This window comes from Portunus trituberculatus, chromosome 39, assembly GCF_017591435.1.
Source record: "Portunus trituberculatus isolate SZX2019 chromosome 39, ASM1759143v1, whole genome shotgun sequence".
In the NCBI taxonomy this organism is placed as follows: domain Eukaryota; kingdom Metazoa; phylum Arthropoda; class Malacostraca; order Decapoda; family Portunidae; genus Portunus; species Portunus trituberculatus.
Window position 1 is genome coordinate 18,618,795 of NC_059293.1, and position 24,260 is coordinate 18,643,054.

The window sequence follows — 24,260 nt, forward strand, 5'->3', positions numbered from 1 at the left end:
AAGGAAGGAAGGAAAAACAAAACAAAACAAGGAGAGTAGATGAAAACCAGAAACACCACGTTGACACTGTACACCATAAACACGACACATCATCACAACACCAATAACTCCACAACAGAAGACACACGCAACACCCCCTCACCCTCCCTACTCCCACGGCACACCTTCCCCCACCTCCCCACACCAGCCCATCTTTCACCAGTCCCACGAGGAGATGAAGATACTTTTCCCTCCAACACTATTTCTTATTCCAGCTTCAAAACGGATCTTCTTAAAACTAACCCTAACCTCTGGAACCTCTCGAAACGTGATCCTATTTCGGTTTTCCGCCTCTCGAGATGGATCCGTGGTGTAAAAAATGAAGTCCCTAGAGATCCCAGCGTCCCTCCACAGCGCCCTCTTCTCCTCAGGCCTTCAATTGTGGCTATAATGGCGCCGGGAACTGCAGGGGACAACTCATTAATCTCTCGTGTCTCTGTTTATCTGTAGCGTCCATATCATTTAGCCGCCGTGAGTTTTGGGAAGTTGGAGTGAAGTATCATGGTATTTTCTTTTTCTTTTTGTCCTGTTCCGTCTTCTTCCTTCTCTTATTCCCACGAGGCGTTGCTTTATTCCTAGTCTTTCTCTTTAACCTCGTCTTCGTCTTTTTCTTATGTAATCTTTCTCTGTTTTTGGTTTTGTTTATATTTCTTTCATTCTTCCTTCTTCTTCGTCTTTTCTTTTTCTTTTTTTCTTTTCTTCTTCTTCTTCTTCTTCTTCTTTTCTTCTTCGTCATCATCGTCCTCTTCCTCCTACTCCTTCTCCTCCTCCTTTTACCAATATACATAATTTTAATTGTCCTCTCTTGTTACTATTATCATTACCATCATTATCATTATTAACAAACGAAACAACAGGTGAATATGGAGCAAGAAACAGTGCTGTAATAGATCACGGCAAAATTGAGATATCAAGGAACAAACGAATAAATTAAGAGTCTTGAAACATAAAAAGCCGAGCTGCTCCACTTCTACCACGATGTATACGATTGTTTAGACTAGACACCGCGCCCTGCTCCAGTTCCGCCCCTTGCGCACACTTGCCTACACATAACAGGTTGTCCTAGTTCTGTCTAATGCAACTCTCCTAAGCACCGCCTCGTATCACAGTTATGGCCCAATGTGTGTGAGTTTCTGAATATGACACTCTTCTCATTTGGTCTAACATGCTGCTTTGTGAATATTCAGTCTTCTGTCAATGATAATCTATAAGTTTTAACCTCTTCAGTACTGATATGCATTTTTACTATGAGTTTTGGGTGTGATTAGACTATTTTATTGGCATTAGGAAGGGTTTGTGGAGGTCAGAAAATAAATGGCCAATCTTCACTATTCTAATCCCTAAATAAGTTCCTGGAGCTGTATAGAATCGCCAAATAGTAAGAAGAATGAATATGAAAATGCGTCATGGTTCTGAAGGGATTAATTCTGTCCTAGCTTATGTAGTTTTCTAACGGTCTTATTATGTTCTAAGTCGGTCTCAATTTGTGCAGTTTCCCGGATATCACACTCTACTAATTCTATCTCTTAAGTAGCTTTATTGGTCATCACATTCTGTCCTCGTTTTCGTATCGTTTTTTGTCTCGATTGATGCAGCTTCCTAAACACATTTTATTCCAATTCCTAGGAAAAACAATGTCCAAATATATGTCCCAATGTATAAAGCTTACTGAACAACATATTCTATTGTATTTAAGTCTCAATTTATGCAACTTTCTAAACTCCACAACCTGTTCTAAATCTGTCTAGGTGTATGCAAGCCCTCTAACAAACACAATCTGTCCCAAACCTGTCTCTATGTGCAACTCCATAAGCCACAATCTGTCCCAAGCCTGTCCTATGCATGCAACAGCGACCACAGCGAGACTTCTGCGACAGACGACAAGCCGCTAAGCCACTGCCACATCCGCTCGCAGCCACCATTAATCTGGCAGGAGAAGAGGGAGAGATTGAGACACACACGCATCAATAATCCTTGTTCTCGCCTTATCTCTGAGAACTTGATTCCGAGCACCGTCCCCAGTGTTCCCGCAGGTGTTCGCTGGAGTCGCCGGTGAGGGAAGGGAGGATAGCATGATATTCCGAGCCCGGCAGGTACGCAGGTAGGAATTACTGCAAAATTCAAGCGGTGAACAGCAAAAATAAAAAGTAAAAAAGAAAATCCTTAGCTGGAAAACAGCGCCACTTTTCAGGATTCTCTATTGCTTGCTATTTTCGAGTTTTCGTTCCTCCTTGCCTCGATTATTGTGCTTCATTACAAGATATAAGATGGTGTGTGTGTGTGTGTGTGTGTGTGTGTGTGTGTGTGTGTGTGTGTGTGTGTGTGTGTGTGTGTGTGTGTGTGTAATTCACTGTTTGATCTGCTGCAGTCTCTGACGAGACAGCCAGACGTTACCCTACGGAACGAGCTCAGAGCTCATTATTTCCGATCTTGGGATAGGTCTGAGACCAGGCACACACCACACACCGGGACAACAAGGTCACAACTCCTCGATTTATATCCCGTACCTACTCACTGCTAGGTGAACAGGGGCTACACGTGAAAGGAGACACACCCAAATATCTCCACCCGGCCGGGGAATCGAACCCCGGTCCTCTGGCTTGTGAAGCCAGTGTGTGTGCGTGTGTGTGTGTGTGTGTGTGTGTGTGTGTGTGTGTGTGTGTGTGTGTGTGTGTGTGTGTGTGTGTGTGTGTGTGTGTGTGTGTGTGTGTTCACGTGCTTAGGGGGAGAAAAACACTTTAGGATGCTAAGCCTTAATGTGAACAAAGTTTCGCTTCTGTAATTTTTTTCTCCTGCGCTCATACAAAGTCTCACGGGCAAAACTTTGTACACGATAAAAGGTCTGCCTCGCGAGTGTTTCCCTTCACACGACGCCTTACAAGACACTGACTGGCTGAAGAGCGAGAAATGCGGCTTTAGTCACCGTAAACACAACCAGCAACGTCCCTGTCATCATTAGTGTCATTTTGCTATTTATTGGCTTTATTTCTGCTATGATAATAGAATAATGTGAAGAAGAAACGACTGCTCATATCTGGACAGGATCACCGGCAGCCTAATGAAGGATGGACGTAAGAAAAGGCAGACGGTGAATCATTAGTGAGAATCCAACACGTAAACAGGCCCAAATTTCGAGTTAAAACCATATTTTCTTACTATTTTTACTTTTACATATATTTTTTTCTATTTTATCGTTACATTTTATAATTATTTATTCTCTGGAAGAAAACTTATATAACTCTTAATAGGATATAGTTTTCCTTCTTGAGTGTCTCGTTAAGCTTTCCTATCTTTTGAGAGAGAGAGAGAGAGAGAGAGAGAGAGAGAGAGAGAGAGAGAGAGAGAGAGAGAGAGAGAGAGAGAGAGAGAGAGAGAGAGAGAGAGAGAGAGAGAGAGAGAGAGAAAGTCATCTTAAAGCGAATGAACTAAGCATAGGACGATAGTAGTACAGTATGTCGGTGAACAGCTGAACAAGACAACGTATGAACAATTTCCACCTTGCACCCATGTTTGCGCAACCACACTGAAGCACACTGAGTCCCCCCTGGCCCGGAGAGTCCATTCTTCACAGGTGCAGCAAAAAGGCTGGGAGATTACCTGGGGTTGGTATATTAATTACTGGAGTTTGGGAAGAGTTAATGTCCCACCGCGGTGACTGGAAAGGAGGGAGACTTGTCCTTCGTTTCTTTTCCCGTTGTGCTCCCTGTCTTGCTCCTTAAGTCTTTCGCCACTAATGATACTTATTTCATTGGAATTATCCTGTTAAGTCTCACTACGTAAATATTAAACTTGTACTAAAAATAACTATAAAAGGAAATGCCATGAGTTAACTACTTTGCCTCTATCGTTGCATTTTAGTAATATTCAGAAATATGGAAAGACAATTTGCAGCGACATACAGAATAAAGGTAGGATAAAAAAGAATAGTTTTGTATTTTCTAGGCGACAAGAGTGTGCAACATGCTTTAGTACAAAATAAGTGTCTGAAAGGCGGTAATTGATCATGGAAGACAAATATTTAGTAGTGAAATTATTAAGTTGGGCAAAGTAAATTGATACGGAGAATCACTTAGAAATATCTACTCGGATGGAAACTGAGATCTCCTGCAGGATACTGCCTTGATTTAGCCCTTAACTTGTGGACTAAGTACCGTGATTTTGTGGTTCACTTTCATACAAGCACCACTAAAGGCACACCCAGCCATGCATTGCACCGCAGGAAACACACCTCGCTCATATCTCTTACTTTTTTCTTATTATTGTTCTCCGCATACCCGAGGCAGCAATCAGGGGACTACTTGTTCCTGCTGCAGCGTCTGTTAGTGCGTGGTGTTTTCAGTGCTGTCTAATGGATGCAATCTATTAACGAAATAACTGCAGCGCAAAACGTACAGAGGTAATGGAAAGTGTTGCGGTGTGAAGTTTGAAAAGACTCAGTGTGCGAGACTGGAGGCTATCGACAATACTTAACTTTTCTGCTTCAGAATACACAAGTTTACGTTGCATCAATCTTTTCTTCTGGCGAAACACTGCACTTTGATTTCTCTCAGTGCGACAGTCACTTTGTTAATGACCATTGATTTTTTCTTATGTAGTGAAGAGGGCCAGCCAAGGAAAAAAAAAAAAAAAAAAAAGGCTCACTTGAGTGCTGGCTCTCTACAAAGAAGAAAAGCGTCAGCCAAAATTAGAGAACAAATGACTCAATACCTTCCTCTTAAAAGAAGATACATTATTGATAGACAAAAAGCCTAAGGCGATAAAAATGTTATCCAAACATTATGTAAAGAATATGTTAATATGACACGCGTCCTTAATAGCAATGAATATTCCAGGCTGATTCCACTAAAGAGTCTCGTGTAATTCCCTATGAATTATCATTTCAACTTTTGTCATCCTATTACTTTCTTATCAGCCAGTGACGCTAAGAAGCTGAAGGAGATTATGTCCAGTGGTCTTCCATGAATAATTTGTTACTGCATTATTAGATTATATATAATGTGCATATGAGCAGTACTATGACGCTTCTCTCTTGTGTCTCTTGATTTGAGACATAAGAAACTATTTGTGTAATTTTTGGGAAAGAAGTATTGGTGTGCTAAAAATGGCTGGAAGTTTTGCTAGTAACTTTTATCATATGGAATTGAAACACTGTCCATGCTAGGTCGTGGATGTCATCTGCTCTCTGGAGCACTATGGTGTGTGTGTGTGTGTGTGTGTGTGTGTGTGTGTGTGTGTGTGTGTGTGTGTGTGTGTGTGTGTGTGTGTGTGTGTGTGTGTGTGTGTGTGTGTGTGTGTGAGAGAGAGAGAGAGAGAGAGAGAGAGAGAGAGAGAGAGAGAGAGAGAGAGAGAGAGAGAGAGAGAGAGAGAGAGAGAGAGAGAGAGAGAGAGAGAGAGAGAGAGAGAGAGAGAGAGAGAGAGAGAGAGAGAGAGAGAGAGAGAGAGAGAGAGATGTAATCATTAACAGACCCTCACAGTGAGCAGCAGCATCACTTCTGAACCGCTACATAAAACTCTCACTCACATCCAGTTCAAAGTCTGCCATTATTATCTTTTTTTGAGGAAACTTTTAAAACCAATGAGAGATGTCATCCATTTTTACAACCCCTTTTTTTTCTCATAGAATTCTGTTGCTCATATAACAAACATTTAATTATGTCATTTCCAGCACATCTTTCTTTACGCTTTTTTTCCGGTTCAACTTTTTTTTTTCCTCTAATTTATTTTCCATTTCTGAATTTTTTCCTCTTCTTCAATCATGTCAATATTTGCAGGTTTTATAAATTCCTCGCATTTGCACTTTGTCATCGCACCAAAACTTGATGAGGTTTTCATTTCATTGAATATGAATGTTATGACTCACACATTTCAGAAAAGCAAAGAAAAAAAAAAAACGGTGACATGGAGACGCTAATTCTTTTTAATGGTTCAGCTAAACACGAGGAAATCTGCTTAAACCTGCTTTGAGTCCTCCAATATCCAGGTTATCAGGATAAATTTTTCTTAACAAACCTCGGCGTGTTGGTCTGCTTGAAACACGAAGCGAGTGTGTTCCGGTGAAGTTGGAAGTGATAAATGTAAGTGTAGTTATTGGAAGAAAACTGAAAAAGATCGGAAAAACTTTCAAGACAAACTGAGTCCAATAATGGTGGTCTGGTTGTATGAAGATAAAAGAGCTGATTAATTGAATTTGAAATATACATAAACACACACACACACACACACACACACACACACACACACACACACACACACACACACACACACACACACACACACACACACACACATACAGTACAAACAAAAAAAAAACACCTTAGTAATCACACCATTGCTTAAAATCCCTCGACAATTAAACTCCTTTGGAAGTTAAAAACAACAACATTAAGAGACATTAAAGTTTCCTCCTCCTACAACTTTCTCCCACTACAGTCCGAGCGAGTCCCAAAGCTCTAGTCTCCCTTGAAACAAAGCTCACGGTGTTCCTGTCTCATTGCAGCTCGTCGACTCCGGGGAGATGGCGGCCAACGTGCTGATGCCGTTGCTGATTCCCCTTGGCGAGCAGCTAACTAACGGTAAGTGTGGAACAGGAAGAGGCGGGAGAGCAGGGAGAGGAGTGAGTGATGGAGTGACAGCGGTGAGTGATGGAAAGAATCGAGGTCATGGTGTTACAGGGGATTCACTTTGTAAGCCACTATTTTGTCGTCAGTTCATGTGTATTTCCTGTGTATTTTCTGTGTATGGAGTTACTGGGCGTGTTTCTGAATTACCTGTGTTAATTTCTCGAGTTAGTCCATGTTAATCAGGATTCGTTAGTGTGTGAAGTGAACTGCTCTTGGCAATACAAAGGGTTGAGGCTTCGAGGTTGCAGATGGAACGGTAAGGTGTGAAGGGACAAAGGTAGGTAATAAGAGAGTGTGAAGCAAGGGAAAGTGGAAAGAAGAACGATTGGGGAATTAAAGGACAAAGGAGGATGTTAGGAAGATGAGATGAGGAAAGGCAAAGACCTGCGAGTGGGGAATGGATGGAGAGATGGGAGAGGTGCAGTATAATAAAGAATGAAAGTAAAATGTTGGAGGAGGAAGCAGTAATAATCCGTCAGTATTGAAACGGGAAAGAATACTACAGGGAACCAGAGTGAGGTCAGTGAAAAATCGAGATGTATTCCGTGAGATGAGATGCTGTCACGAGGAAGCTAAGCGGTCATGAGAAACGTGAACCTACACATCAAGGGCAACAGACCATAACTTCCTTGTGTGCTAGCTTTTACCATTTTCATATGCATCACTTTCTTACCAACTGCTTCCACTGCTCCCGATCAAACGCCGCATCCTCGACCAATCTTGTCTGTCGCTCATCATTCTTTATAAAATCTTTCCAATTTAATCCTGGTCTGCCTCTTCTTCCTCGCTCCTCATATCCGTCATCTTTCCGCCAGAATACTCGTGCTTTATTCTCATATATCCATAAGGCTCATGTATAAAGCTGATACAAATAGCAGGGTTTTGCCAGAACAATATCATGCTCTCTTATTAGGCAAACCCACGATGTAGTCTGTAAACGGTATCCAATCTGCACGCCAATAGTTTCCCAGCAATTCGTCCGAGGCAATTACTTCCTCCCAGACCTGGTAACACACACACTACCAGGTCGCGACTGTCAGGAGAGCCAACATGCACAGTCAAGCATGCCAAGAGGATGAAAAGGATCATTCCACCACCGCTATCTTTATGTGACTTATGAGATTTCCGTGACTCGGTTTGTGATAAAAGAATAACCCATCACATGCACAGCAGACAGCTCACCCCTGACCTTGATTCCTCTGCAGACGAGCTAAGAGGAGATGGCTTCCCACTAAATGTTTCCTGTCTGAATGGTCCCGATGAGGGTGGTTGAGTGCTGTTATTCACTCCCCCCCCTTGCCATCTTGCACAACCAAGGTGACGCAGAAGAACTATATATAAAAAATGTGTATAGATAAGAACTGCAAGCTTAAGTTAGAATCCAGGAGGACATTTTCGCAATCCGCTAACAAAGATTCGTACCTGGAAAAATGTGAAGGCGAGAAAGATTTACAGTGATCTTCGTGAACATATAAACTCTTCAGGCAAAAATTTTACAACTGCGAGATTACACGCTTGCTCACGTATGTGCACGCAAACACGCAAACACGCACGTCAGTACTACACACGAAAGTGCGTACTGTGTGTGTGTGTGTGTGTGTGAGAGAGAGAGAGAGAGAGAGAGAGAGAGAGAGAGAGAGAGAGAGAGAGAGAGAGAGAGAGAGAGAGAGAGAGAGAGAGAGAGAGAGAGAGAGAGAGAGAGAGAGAGAGAGAGAGAGAGAGAGAGAGAGAGAGAGAGAGAGAGAGAGAGAGAGAGAGACATACACAGACAGAGACAGACAAAGACAGACAGAGACATAGAGAGAAAAAAATACAAACAGGAACAAGCACACAGACACAAACACACACACACAAAAAAAAAAAAAACATTAAGAAAGAGAAAAAAAAAGAAAAGGGGGTGAGGCGGGGGAGACCAAGGTAGATAGGAAGCAGCCACCTCCACCATATCGAGCAGAAACAATCAGAGGAACCGTGTGAAGTGACAGTGACGTCCCTTTGAACAAGACACACCGGCACAGACACACTCACGCGTCCAGAAGCCAGAGAGAAAAAGAAAATATTCACCTTCCATTCTCTTCCTGTGTGTGTGAGTGTGTGTGTGTGTGTGTGTGTGTGTGTGTGTGTGTGTGTTTGTGTGTGTGTGCCACGACCCTCTTGACGTACGTGCTGGTCAGGAGTCCCAGGTGTTGCTCTTTGTCCACGGGTCTTTGTTCGAGGAGGGAGAGAAAACAAGAGATACTTAAAAGGGATTGAAAAGTGAGAGAGAATGAGAGAGAATGAGAGAGAGAGAGAGAGAGAGAGAGAGAGAGAGAGAGAGAGAGAGAGAGAGAGAGAGAGAGAGAGAGAGAGAGAGAGAGAGAGAGAGAGAGAGAGAGAGAGAGAGAGAGAGAGAGAGAGAGAGAGAGAGAGAAAGCTTATGCATATAAAAACATGTAAATGAAGACTGTCACCTACACACGAAAATGCATCCGTTTATTGAATTCTGAGTGAAAAGTGACGATGAAAGACCGATCCACTGACAGAATGATTGACTGGCCCGACGCATGACTGAGAATAGAAATCATAAACCAAGAGAGAGAGAGAGAGAGAGAGAGAGAGAGAGAGAGAGAGAGAGAGAAAACGAAAGGCACGCAGCTGAAACTCCAAAATGGGAAATTAAAGGAAACAACACGTTACCAAACCACGCGGCCTGAACACTAACAGTCGCAGCGCCGCCCCATCCATCCCCCCAAACTCCCTGGGGAGCCGAGGCGCCGATCACCCCGTGGCCAAAACAGCTTTGCCTTCCACGCGCCAGTGACAGCACGCCAATACACTGCCACTCGCCTACCACAACCCTTACACCAGCAGAGAGAGAGAGACAGAGAGAGAGAAGGAGAGGGGGGGGGCAGTTACTTGTCACTCACAAGATCTTATAATCAACTCATAATATTTTCTGTACCCAGAGAGAGAGAGAGAGAGAGAGAGAGAGAGAGAGAGAGAGAGAGAGAGAATAGAACAGTCACTCGTCACTCAAGATCCTAAAATCAACTCAATATTTTCTGTACGATGAGGAGGAGGTGGTGGGTGACTTCCGACTAAACTGAAATTACCTTCCACGCCACCATCTGCATATGCATGAGTCGCGTGTCGCCCAGAGATGAATGACGGGGGCAGAGAGTCACGGGCAGCGGGGCGTGGGGAGGGTGTCGTTAGGTAATTAAGAACTGGGAAGGTCTCGGTGGAGGGACTTAGGCTGGAATTCTCAAACCCCTCTGTGCTTCACATCCACTATTTCAAAAAGGCTTTATTTAAATTGGCACCATTATTTTAAGGTGTTTTTTTCACGGTTCTAGAGGCAGAGTGACAAGATTTCTACATTATTAACTGGAGAATCACTCTTGAAAACCATGCTAATCATCTCTGTGGCCTTAAAAATTAGTCGTGATGGCAGAGTAAAGCGTTTCTGAATAAGGGTCTGGAAGTGACACACAGCCCAGGATGAAGGGCGGGGGTTATCTATAAAACTCACGTCAAATGAAGGTGGGAAGGATAATTAGTTTGAGATAACGAGTTTTCTTCTCTCACACAACATGTTAGATTAAAGTAAAGATGATGGATCGCCGCGTGAGAGAGAGAGAGAGAGAGAGAGAGAGAGAGAGAGAGAGAGAGAGAGAGAGAGAGAGAGAGAGAGAGAGAGAGAGAGAGAGAGAGAGAGAGAGAGAGAGATGCATAAACGTTACCTGATCTTCTACCTGAGACTCGACATATTAACTGCAAAATCTCCAATTAGTGACAAGACTGAGCAAAATTTCAATTACTAATAAAAAATCGGAATGGAAATCAAATCTGAGTAAGAAAGTGGCTAATATTACACTCTCTCTCTCTCTCTCTCTCTCTCTCTCTCTCTCTCTCTCTCTCTCTCTCTCTCTCTCTCTCATCACTTTACCTTTCTCATTTCCCTTTTCACCCCTTCCCTGTTTTCCTGGCCGTAGTTCACTCACTCCATTGTTCCACAGCCGCTACAGTAACTACTAATTACAACTTGCAAACAAAGGAGGTGCCACTCGCCTTAGTTCCTGCGGGTAGTAGGAAGAGAGAGAAGAGACGGGAGGAGGAGCTGGAGGCGGAAGAGCAGGAGAAGGAGGAGGAGGAGCAGGAATAAGAGCAGGAGGGGAGACTATGAGGGAAAGAGCGAGGTGAGAGAAGAGGAAGAAAGGAAAGGGGAGAGAGGAAGCAAGAGGGAGCGAATGACGAGGAGATTGGGAACATGAGGAGAAGGATGAGCAAGAAAATGATGGCAAAATTGGGAGCTGTAATGTAAGGAAATGGGAGAACGGAGAGGGTGGGAGGAGAGATTGAAAGACGGGATGGGAAATTGTAAAACCTAAAGGAAGAGAAGGTGGTGGAAGGTGGAAGAACAGAGGAAGGGAGGTATGGCGGACGTAAAACTATGCAGGGAATGAAAAGTGGAAAATTACGAGATAAAGATGTGAATTGAGGAGGAAAAGAGAGTGTAAGTTGGAGGAATGAATCACCAAGCAAATTAAGATGATCAGGTTAATAATCACATCAAAACCGTCGCGTAACGAGACAGGTGGAAAATTACATACGACATCCAACTCAAACAAACACACACACACATACACACTCAAACATAAAACGCACAAAAACACACAAAGAGACTCGGAAAAAATATATAAAGAAAACCAAAACATTATTAACATCACCATCATCAACATTGACAGCTGGTGGACTGAATGACTATTCGCTGTCACCTCAACAACTGTATCTAAATGAGCAACACTTCACGACACCTCACATAACAAGCCATTCTCCGCGTCTCATTCCGGGAGTTGAGGACAGACACACAGACATACATTCCCGGAGAAATACACAAACTTTCCCCGCGTGACGAGTTCGTGGGCCATAAATGGAAATTCGCTGCAGTTTGTAGTGTGTTCACCATATTTTCCTTTTTATTTATATTGGATGAGAGAGAGAGAGAGAGAGAGAGAGAGAGAGAGAGAGAGAGAGAGAGAGAGAGAGAGAGAGAGAGAGATGACAAATAAAACAAATCGATAAAAAAAACCAGATTGATTGAGTAATGAAAGAGTCATATACAGAAAGACACAAACGTACGCACACAGAAAAAGGCAAACAGGCAGGCAAGTGGACACACAGACGGACAGACACGCAGAGCCTCACGGACAGGGACAAAGATGAAAGTGAGAGAAACACGACTGCAGAAACGAGAGGGAGAATAGAGAGGAGAACTTCAGAAGGGCTGCAAAATCTGAAGGGTTTCCTCTCCCCCCCCCCGGCTGTCAATATACAACACCCCTTATCCCTATTCCCTCCCCAAGCACGTCCCTACAAGGCTATTGACGTCAACAGGACCTGGAACGAGTTGCAACCAAGGGCGCTTCCTTCTATCCTTTCCCTCCACTGCAGGGACTCCTTGTGTGTTCGCACCACACCCACAACAGCGACAGCCTCCTCCTCTTCCATTTTTTCCTCCTCCTCCTCCACTTGCGATTCACTAGATTCTCTCACCCACCACAGCGGCAGCCTCCTCCTCCTTCTTCACCTTCTCGATAATTTTTTCTGCTCCTCCTCCTCCTCCCCTTCCTCCTTTTCCTCCTCCTCCTCCTCATGCGATTCACTAGTTTCTCTTATCTAACACAGCGGCAGCCTCCTCCACCTTCTCCTCCTCCTCGATCCTTTTCCTGCTCCTCCTCTTCCTCTCCTGCGATTCACTAGTTTCTCTCAAGCTCAATTCAGCCCAACCTTGTGTCGGAAGTTAATAGGGACTTCTGAGTGCTCTGCTAATTAACTCTCTCTTCAGGTGCCTGTTGCAGGTACGCCTAATTCCTCGCAGAGCAGGTGATGAGGCGGTAACAGCCCCCCCCACTCCGTCTCGCCTCACTTCACCCTTACCTTACCTCACCTCACCCTCCAGGCTGCTGCTTCCGTTTTCCTCACGCACTCACGCACTTCAATAACCTCAGTCCGTCAGTGATCTCATTCGATATATTGGCAGCCTTGGCCAGCCTGTCTACACTCAGTCGACTGCCTCCAACCCGTTCCTATTTCCTTCCACCAGCAAACGACCCACGCAGTCACGAAGGCAACCGGACACACACACACACACACACACACACACACACACACACACACACACAAGCCAATTTTCTTGATGCAGCCGCAGTACTGTGACGGAATCTCTACAATGGCTACAGTAAGGGAAGGTGAGGCAAAAGCTTCCAAGCCATTGAGCTCACACCTTCTGCAGTAGTCAGGACGCTGGGGTGCGATATGATGCTACCAGAGATGTGATATTAAACCCCGGCAGTCATATAACCTCTGTAATGTCTCGCTGGTGTCGTATGTATCAATTTTCTCGGCTATTGTGCAAATTTCCCTCTAACAAAATCGATGTGTAAATGAAACTCTCTATTTAATTACTACTTCTTATATTTCAGTCGTCTCAAAACATCGATCCTCCTGTCCACTGTCATTTATTTCTTACCATTTGCAAAGATAATGGCTAAAATAAATCATACTGGCACATTAATACTGATTTCCCCCTTCATGTAATATACTCATACTTTCTCTCACCTATTGACCGATTGTTGTCCCCTTCAGTAATTCAGTAAATCAGAGGCTTCTCTCACCTCTCACCCAATCAAGTAACTATGAACAATTACAGAAAGTGATTACCAAAACTATATCTCGGGAAAATTTTAAGGCCATGAAATATTCCTATCCAAAATACGTGAGAGCCATGAATTTCCACCTGAATTTGTTGTATAGGCCTATTTTAGTTTTCTATAGGCTTACCACATTTCTGGATAATATCAGGAAATATCAGGTTTTTTGTAGTATTAGGTTAGATGAACTAGGATACTCGCTAACTTCTATGTTGACTTGTGTTTGAGGAACCCTGAAAATAAGTAAGCTACCCTTCCATGTCTGTTTTCTGTAGTAAGATCCATTTTCTTTTACGCTTCTTAGGGGTGGACAAAATAAATCCGAGAGAGAGAGAGAGAGCGAGAGAGAGAGAGAGAGAGAGAGAGAGAGAGAGAGAGAGAGAGAGAGAGAGAGAGAAAGATAAACAGACCTAATTACCTTGTGTCTACCCCTCTCTCTCTCTCTCTCTCTCTCTCTCTCTCTCTCTCTCTCTCTCTCTCTTAATAAAGCAAACAAGCACAAAACGTCACAAGTACAAAGGGAAACATACAAATACACACAACGGGAAAGAAAACAGGATGACAAACAGATAATCAGACACACAGACACACAGACACACAGATGGGCAAACTAATACAAATGGAGAAGAGGAAAAAAAAGGAGGAGGAGGAGGAAGAGGAAGAGGAGGAGGAGGAGGAGGAGGAGGAGGAGGAGGAGGAGGAGGAGGAGGAGGAGGAGGAGGACAAGTGAGAGAGGAAGGGAGAAAAACGCACACTAATACAAATGAAGAAGAGGAAGACGGAGACGACGACGACGAGGAGGAGGAGGAGGAGGAGGAGGAGGAAGAAGAGAATGACAAGTGAGAGTAGAGAGGAGAAAATTTTATAAGAGTTGAAGGCTGAAAATGACGTGCCTTCCTGGAAATATAGTCATAAAACAAGCCTCTCCCAGCAACAGAGCACCTCATTAAAGTGACTACAGCAGCGGTATACAGTAAATAGCTGTATACATGTCACTTCACGGGATGACAGTCTCTTTCTCATAAAACATATAGGCAGAATAGCTTATAAGAAGGATGAATGGATAAAGAGAATAGAAATAAAATGAATTGTCGTGGCATATCAAATAGTGGAACGGACTCAGTGGTCATGCTGTTAGTGCTGACTCAATAAGGAGCTTTAAAAGAGGTGGCGGCATAGTGGATAAGGTGGTGAGCGTGGGATCGGGTAGACGTCCATGTGTAGGTTCGAGTCCCACCGCATAACGCTAAGAAGCTATACCATTAGTCGAGTGGTTTAGAGTTACCTACATGTCACCTTGATACCCAGGTTCTAGATGGTTACACCGAAGATGCGCTTGAGGGATGATATGAGCCTTAATATGGGTACCACTATATATGAAATTGCTTGCGCTACTATAATGGGCGGAAGCTGAACAGTGCTTCCCACATATAGGCCATAACATAAAAAAAAGTGGATCTGATAAATTCTTGGATGGGGATGAGAGATGGAATTAGGTAGCTTTGCGCATAGAGGGACTGCCCCGTGTAAGCTTGACAGCCTCTTGAAAATTCCCTCTTTTCTTATGTTTATGTTCTTACATTAATTAAAATTTTCATATGCCATCTCAGACACTTGATGGTAGAGTAATGATATCCTAACTCGAATAACGTCAGCCGGTCATTAGAGTCAAAGATTTATTGGATTACCTTTCGACACGCGCTTGTTAGTATTAGTCATAAATACTAGTATCTTGGGTTGTCTTGGAAACATCCTTGTTAATTAGCCACGTCACTAATTACTTCTGTGAATATTTGATCTTTCAGCAACGAGCAATTCAGGCGAGAGATCAACACTTCTCTTTTATCACTAAATGCTTAACCTTTTCAATCCTGAGACACATTTTAACTTTAAGATTTGTTTACGAATAGACCATTTTATTGACATAAGAAACGGTCTATGAAGGTCAGAAGACTAATGGCCACAGTCTTCACTATTTTAATCTCTTCAATACAGGGATATATTCATAGCTTGAGATTCTTGTATACCATAAGACCATCTTATTGACATTAGGAAGGGTCTATGGAGGTCAGAAGATTAATGGCCAGAATCCTCTCTATTTTAATCCCCACATGAGTTTCTAAAGCTGTATAAAATCACCAAATAATGAGAATGAATATGGAAACGCGTCATTGTACTCAAAGGATTACAGGATATTTGATATTTTTTTCCGCAACAGTTTTAAGGAATCATTTTATCAAACGTATAATGGTTACTTTCATCGGGAGAAAATGTGCAATGTGTGAAAACCACGTCAATAAATATAAACACTGGCATCGCAACGCAATTCTGAGAGAGAGCGTTATCGTGTAGCGTCTTTCCTGCTCAGCTACAACAGTCTCCAGCCGCAGCTCCGCCGGGTGGAAAGAAATTTGTTCAGCGCTGTGGAATTTAGAAGAAAGAAAAGCCAAATACATTATTTGGCAAGATCTTTACCGAGTTCCTTCCATTTACTTACACAAAGACCATCAGAAAATTGTTTAAATCTTTACTGTTTAATTGTTTCATTGTGTAATGGATTAACCCCTTCACTGCTATTACGCATTTTTTATATTCACTCTGCTTACTATTTGGTGATTTTATACAGCTGAAGTGGAGGATTAAAATAGTGAAGACTCTGGCTATTAATCTTCTGACCTCCATAGACTTTTCCTAATGTCAATAAAATCGTCTAATTGTAACCAAACATCAATATAAAAGAAGTGTCCCTGTACTGGAGCTAAGTAACCACCAATAACCACTCTAATGAAAATACCTATCCCACGCAACACTGAGAGCTTTATGAATGTGAAGAAATGGGAAGATAATAACCACCAGGTGTAAACATTGTATCCAACACACGCAGGTATTGAAATCAGATGAAATAAAAGCGAGTACTGTTTTGTGATAAAATTCAAAATTCATCAAAGAAATGCGTGTGTGTGTGTGTGTGTGTGTGTGTGTGTGTGTGTGTGTGTGTGTGTGTGTGTGTGTGTGTGTGTGTGTGTGTGTGTGTGTGTGTGTGTGTGTGTGTGACCTTATTGAATTACATAATCACGAAAGCGTTCCCGTGCACTGCTTAATTAACCGGTTCACGCGAATGCTGGTTGCGTGATACTTAATCAGAGTGAGTTACAAGATACAAAGCAGTCACACTATCATCACATCCTTCCGGTCACTCGTTAATCTTGATATGAATGGACTTCTATTTCAATCAAGCATGTGGCGACGATGACGGAACAATTACTCACTACAAATCAGCACGCGAGAGTCATTCTTATCTCTTTGGCCTTGTTCCCTTGACTTCTCTCTCTCTCACCGCAACACTAAACAACGCTGAAGACAAGCCTGTATAGAGAGACACGCATACACACACACACACACACACTCTCTCTTTCTCTCTCTCTTCCTCTCATCAGCGGATACTACAAAAGCCTCAAAATTAACCCAACTCCAAAAAGCTGTTCCTCTGAAGCCCCATCTGGATAGAACACGGAACCCAGATTAACCCACTCCACTGAGACGAGTTTACGTGAGGCGGATCTCGATAACTTCACTGGGCTGCTCACGTTGCATTCTGTAACACGCGTGAGCTTTAAAACTCATTTCCCACGTGTAAAGCCCCACTTCGCCTTTATTACACCTCACCTCGCCTCGCTCACACTCCTCTGCTACAGGTTATTGACAGTTTTCCCAGGCTGTGTCCTCTACTATATTCTGTAACCCCAGTTTTACTTTGAAGGTTCTATGTGTTGGTTATGGGTGCTTGCAGAGGTTATACACGCATTCATACACATATCTGTACATTTCTCTCTCTCTCTCTCTCTCTCTCTCTCTCTGATGTGTATTACTTTTTTTTTTCAATATAATGCAGAAAAGTTCACTGTGTTTTTTTTTGCTGTGAATTTACTTTGGTGGCTTCCTTTTTTGTAGTTCTTAAGTAAAAACTGTCTTTTTTCCTCATTTATTCTTGTTATTTATGCCCTTTACCTTTCGAGGACTTTTCTTTGCTAACAAACTCGAGCTGCTTCTCATGCTACACTTAACCCATTTCTCTCTCTCTCTCTCTCTCTCTCTCTCTCTCTCTCTCTCTCTCTCTCTCTCTCTCTCTCTCTCTCTCTCTCTCTCTCTCTGTCTCTCAGTAAGGATCCTGTTAGTGCACCTTCTCTGTTTTTTTTCTCTCTTTTTGTTTAACCTCTTCAATACTAGGATATATTTTGGATCTTTTATGTTTGGAGGTCGCCACTAATTTTCAACCAAATTTTCATCATTAATACAGTTTTTGGTGCTGAATACGAATATGACATTTATTTTCTCGATAAATGAAAGATAGTTGCACAAAAAAAGGATTTAATGCGCACTACCTTGCGACGCGCATTAATTCATGCAACAGTAATTAACGGGCGCAACAATACACAGTCGGGTGTCACGCGGCACGTTTGAGACGACCGTGGACAAGATGGATGTGAACTACAACTTGCAGTGGTTATTTACCAATATTTTGACCGAAGAAGACGCTGTTAAATTTCTGCAGAACTTTAATATCATAGAAAAGAGAAAAGGTGTAAAAGAAACATCAAATGATAATTAAAAAGACAAACGAAAGTGTATCGTGGATGTGTTACAAGAGAGCTTGCCGTGATAAAGTTTCAGTGAGAAAAAACACTTGGCTTGATGGCAGTACCATTCCATTGAAGAAAATCATCGTCTTCATTTATTCCTGGGCAAAAGAGTATTCCAGCATTAAATACTGTGAGGACGAATTGAGGATATGTCGCGCTACTACAGTTGATTTCAACAATTATCTAAGAGAGGTGAGTTAACCTAACCTAACCTAACCTAACCTAACCTAACCTAACCTAACCTACCTAACCTAACCTAACCTAACCTAACCTAACCTAACCTAACCTAACCTAACCTAACCTAACCTAACCTAACCTAACCTAACCTAACCTAACCTAACCTAACCCAACCTAACCCAACCTAACCTAACCTAACCTAACCTAACCTAACCTAACCCAACCCTAACCTAACCTTACCTAACCTAACCTAACCTAACCTTTTTAGATATGTGCCTCATCTCTACTCGCCGCCACTACGCCTATCTTTCATTTCTCGAGAAAATGAATGTCATATTCGTATTCAGCACCAAAAACAGAACTAATGATGAAAAATTTGGTTAGAAATTAGTGGCGACCTCCAAACATAAAAGACCCTATATTTTTATCTCGAGATTATTGTACGATTAGACCATTTTATTTACAATAGGAAGGATCTATGGAGTTCAGAAGACTAACGGCCACAGTTTTTACTATTCTAATCCCCCTACATAAGTTCTGAAGGTGCGCAAAATCATCGAATAGCAAGCAGAATTGATATGGAAACGCGTCATGGTACTTAAGGCGTTAATTACATTGAACCACCTGTGTTTATCATTATTTATACTCATATTTCATTTATCTATATTTGTTTTTTTTTTTTGATACACTCGCAACCTTCTCTCTCTTTCGTCAATCAATCAGTGTTAATCTATTTTTTTTTTTTCGTTTATCAGTATTCATATTCCTATCTCATGTATCGCATCTGTATTTTTTTTCTTGGATACACTCGCAGCCTTCTCTCTCTCTTCGTCAATCAATCACATTTTTTTTTCCCCCGCTAATTCTTCCCTCTCACCAAGTACTAAGAATAAATCAGCAAGTTTCTCCCGTCAACGTATCCTCTCCCACTCCTCAAGGCCTTCTCTAGCATACATCCATCTGAAGCTGCACTCTCACACACTCAACACATTGCGCAAGCCCCAATTACTCTATCTGAGGCACAGTTTCCTGCTCTCACATTCACCTCTCGCATCATAGTCACAACCTCTCACGTCCTGCATTTTCCGACACATTTCCTCGCCAAGTCCCCGCAACCTTTCCCGCCTCCACGCTGCTTCACTTTTACCATTATTCCTTCCTCCTCGTCTGTCTGCGTCAAATCCATGCACCTCGCTTTTCTACCATGAATAATGATAATAGTAATGGCGGCGAGGAAAAATGACTTTTAAATAGTAAAGGTGGTGGTGGTAGTAGTAGTAGTAGTGTAACAATAACAATAACAATAATAATAATAATAATAATAATAATAATAATAATAATAATAATAATGAGGAGGAAGACGAAAGAGGAAAGCTACATTTTATTATTAATTTTACCTAACTTAAATCTCGTATCGTATTATTTATTCCTATCAAGCTAATCGGCCCTATCACAAACTATCTCGTGAGTGCTACAATGTTTGCTGCTGATCTCTCTCTCTCTCTCTCTCTCTCTCTCTCTCTCTCTCTCTCTCTCTACAAACACCTCCATCTCTCTCTCCACACACTGTTCTCTCTCTCTCTCTCTCTCTCTCTCTCTCTCTCTCTCTCTCTCTCTCTCTCTCTTATACATACACCTCCATCCTTCACACCCCACCTCGTTCACCCAACACACCTATTCACACACTGCTGAGGGAAAAAATAGTACTAAAGTGGTGAAGTTTTCCTGTGCCGTGATTTGCGTGGTGGTGAAGGTTACGCCGTGGTGTGGAGGCAAACAGTCTCTTGGCACGCGCTGCAGTAAAGGGGAAAGAGAATTATTCCACCTCCTCTCTAACCTTACTCTTACTCCACCAATTATCTCTACCTCTCCCTCCTCCTCTTCCTCCTCATCCTCCTCCTCTTCTTCCTCTTCCTCTTCCTCTTACTCCACCTCCGAGACCTAGTTTTCCTCGCTCTAGTCCTTGTCCCCCTCTAATCTTTTATTCCCTTTCTTATTTTCTACAATTACCCTTTAATTTTTTTTTCCCTTGCTCTGAAGTATTAGTTTCCCTAGTCACGATATGCTCTCGGCCTCCTCCATGTTTGTATTTCTTTATTAAGTTCTTTTGTTTTCTCTTTTCTTTATTTTCTATGGCTTATTTTATTCTTCGATTTTTTTACTCCTGGTTATCTTTTTTGCACTATCCTATTCCTCTTTTATTAAGTTTTGCTATTTCTTTATTCTCACTTGATTTTTTTTTCTTTTATTTTTCGTAAGCGGTTGACTTTCTCTCACTCTCCACAATTTCTTCGGATGTTAGTTCCGCTACATTTATTTATTTATTTATTTTCTCCTCGTTGCCTGTTTCACTATTTAGTATCGAGGTAACGCTACATACATTCATTTTTCTTACAGCTTTTTTATTTTATTTAGTATTAGAGCAAAAAAAAAAAAAGTGTCCCCATTCCTGATTTCTGCATCGTGTAAAATCACTCGTTTCCTTTTTTGCTTTCATTTATAACTTGGAAGACGAAGATGTACATTTCAAATAGGGTAAAAAAAGTATCTGTATATACGTTCATTGACTCTCTCTCTCTCTCTCTCTCTCTCTCTCTCTCTCTCTCTCTCTCTCTCTTTATTTAAACATTATGAACACTACAATACAATAAGGCGCTTAGGTCTATAGGTAAGACTGTACACCGACACTCATTAATTTCAAAGCTGCTTCACGGGACGGCTTATGAGCGAGGGAGTCACTTCGGTGTCACTATCAATCTCTCTCTCTCTCTCTCTCTCTCTCTCTCTCTCTCTCTCCACACACACACGAACCAAAATAACTTCTTCCCTCCCCCTGCTTCGTTTCTTCCTTGCCTCACCATTATTAATCATAAAAAATCACTCCAGTTGCACTCATGAATATAACTCTCCTTCCTCCTCGCCTCCTTCCTCGCCCTCGCCTCCTCTCTCGCCTCATAACGTTGCTGGCTACACGTCCCCACCTCTTTCCTCAAAATTACTCTCCAGTCTTCTATTCAGCATCTCTTTATTTCTCTTCTTTGTTAACTGGTCTAAAATTTAATACCAAATACGTTCGAGCGTTCCCTTTATATTTGGGATTAATAAAGATCTCTTGTGTTTTTTGTCTACATTGAGCTCCTTTTCTTTAGCTTTCTTTTTCTTTCTATTTTTCTTTTTCTCTGTCGTTGTCTCTGTTTCTGTTGCTGTCTCTGTCTCTGTCGCTGTCTCTGTCTCTGTTGTAGTCTCTGTTTGTCTGTCTGTCTGTCTCTCTCTCTCTCTCTCTCTCTCTCTCTCTCTCTCTCTCTCTCTCTCTCTCTCTCTCTCTCTCTCTCTCTCTCTCTTTCTCATAAAAATAACTCAAATAAGAATAAAACTGAGGTAAGCACGCATACTTGCACTCACACTGTACACACACACACACACACACACACACACACACACACACACACACACACACACACACACACACACACACACACACACACACACAGGTGACACAAGGTAACTAGGGTAATTAGGCAAGGAAAAATGTATCTCCCAGGTAAACCTTAAAGGAATTAAACAAAATAACATCCGTGAGATCTTAAAGGTTTCCTCTTCACCATCTTTTCCTGGTATTTTTTTCCGTGGTTCCCTTCGCTCGTCTTCCTTTTCACCCTCCAGCAAGTTCCAAGAAGGCTTTTTACACACACCTCTCGCCAGTTTCTCCTCCTCCTTTCACCAGTCTAACATTTGAAGCGTAATTTCTTTTCTCTCATTTCCAGACTCTTTAAATACATCGAGTCAGATTTTTTTTTTTTTCTATCTTGTTATGTGTATTTAAATCTCTTAGGTACCTTGACGCGTTTCCATATTCTTTCTGCTTATTATTTGGTGAGTTTCTACAGCTTCAGAAACTTATGTGGGGATTAAAATAGTGAAGACTGTGGCCATCAATTTTCTGACCTTCATAGACCCTTCATAATGTAAATAAAATTTTCTTATGCCCCCAAACTCATAGTAAAAATATGTCCTAGTAATGAAAAGCTTAACATTCTTTACTCACATTGAACAGCGAATAGTAACAGAAAATACGAAAAATAATACAAAGAGGAAACTTTTCTTAGCAGTAAATTTTGTACATAATGTAGGTGAACCAAGGACAGATCTGTATTTTTAATTTATCTCCATTATCGGTGAAAATCCATAGGAGTTTGAAGTCTAATATGTGAGTTTACCTATTTAGTATAAGGAAACAATAAGACAGAAGCGGTATAGACGCCTCTTCATCTCTTAAAGCAGAACAAAAAAAAAACATACCTTCCTCAGCTCAGCAGTGGTGTGGTGAAGAGATGAACGATATGGATCAGTTGTTTTCGTCTGAAGATAAACGCATACAACTCCCAACAACAGCTCCAACAGATCAACAAACTCGATATAACACTTTGATCGTACGCTTTCAGGTATTCTACCGGCAACAGGTGAGAGAGAGAGAGAGAGAGAGAGAGAGAGAGAGAGAGAGAGAGAGAGAGAGAGAGAGAGAGAGAGAGAGAGAGAGAGAGAGAGAGAGAGAGAGAGAGAGAGTGTGTGTGTGCGTGTGCGTGTGCGTGTGCGTGTGTGTGTACGTTGCGAATGTGCACGCTTTGAGATACATATCAAAGGAGTCTCAAGAAAAAACGATGTCTGGCGTCGACTTTGCTGTGTCTGCGCTATTCGAGACGACAATCACTCCCACAAAGCCTATCCAACTTGGCGAAACTGCCTGGAATTTGCCCCATCGAGACGCTCACTCCCCTTTGTTGCCTGGGATAACTTGACGCGTCTATCAAGCCAGGCAAGAACACTCACTCACCTGACCTCCGCGCCTTACAAGACCAAAACCAATCAGAAAGGCATTACCGTTCACCCAAAACAGTTTCAAACGCTCTCAAGATACACAAGGAGAATCAATTTGTAATCTCTATAGAACTCTTAAGAGATTCTGTTTTCTTCTTCTTCTCTTCATTTTCCACCTCGAGAAGCTGATGGGATTTTTTTTTTTTTGTGACGTGTTAAGAGGAAGAAGGTTCGCCTCCAAGACTAGACTGATCTGCCTACTGTTCGTTACGTCATTATATTCTTGTCAGTCTATGTTTATTTACCTACATAGCACCTGATCTCACTCACTCACTCACTCTCTCTCTCTCTCTCTCTCTCTCTCTCTCTCTCTCTCTCTCTCTCTCTCTCTCTCTCTCTCTCCAAACGGAATCAGGTTTTGAAGAGTTTAAGCAATAAGTTCCCTATATTGTCTGTCCGCCTGTCTGTCTCTGTCTGTCTGTCTGTCTTTGTCTGTCTGTCTGTCTGTCTGTCTGTCTGTCTGTCTCTGTCTGTCTCTCTCTCTCTCTCTCTCTCTCTCTCTCTCTCTCTCTCTCTCTCTCTCTCTCTCTCTCTCTGATGAAAGTAAAAATGCACCTGCACAAACAAAGATAACAAAAAACCCTAAGAAAAGGAAAGAAACCAACACGCACACACACACACACACACACACACGCACACACACACACACACACACACACACACACACACACACACACACACACACACACAAGCAGGCAATAACACCATCAATCAGACCCACACACTCGTTAACGACCAACGCATCTTCGACAAGTGAGCTAAGTTTCCTCCACCTTTGGCCAGTTTCTGAATAGTTGACGCTCTCTCCCTCCATGGGCGTCCCTGAGGCAGGTTGGTTGGGGACTCACGGGAGTAAAAGACGCTAAGTTGTGAGTAATGAGTTATGTCATACTATCGGGAAGAGTTGAATGATAGGTACGTGTACAGGATGTGACAGGTGTTCGTGGCATTACCTAGGCGGTCAATAATAATGTCTGACTTTACGTATTACCTTATATCTAAAATCGATGTCATCTTCGTTTATGAGTTATTTGACAGGTCGATGTGCAAAGCTTTTCTGAGTCCACTACACAGGCGCAATAGTTGGTTCGTATCGCTGCTGGGCGGGCTTCGCGGAATGCCTCATACTGGCACCCACACGCGCCAGGTTTCCAAGGATGATGATGTGAAAGCTTGTCAAAGAAGCACAGAGAGAAATCGCAAGTTCGCTTTCAAGT

General features: G+C 42.3%; 1 protein-coding gene across 1 annotated transcript in view; it reads left to right on the forward strand.

The window, feature by feature from the left end:
• Positions 1-24,260, forward strand: part of LOC123515434 (putative neural-cadherin 2) — a 367,250-nt gene that overhangs the window by 191,450 nt on the left and 151,540 nt on the right. The window contains exon 3 of the mRNA XM_045273998.1: positions 6,536-6,611. Within this exon, the coding sequence (XP_045129933.1) occupies positions 6,554-6,611 (58 nt within the window). The 5' untranslated portion in view covers positions 6,536-6,553. The remainder of the gene's footprint in view (positions 1-6,535; positions 6,612-24,260) is intronic.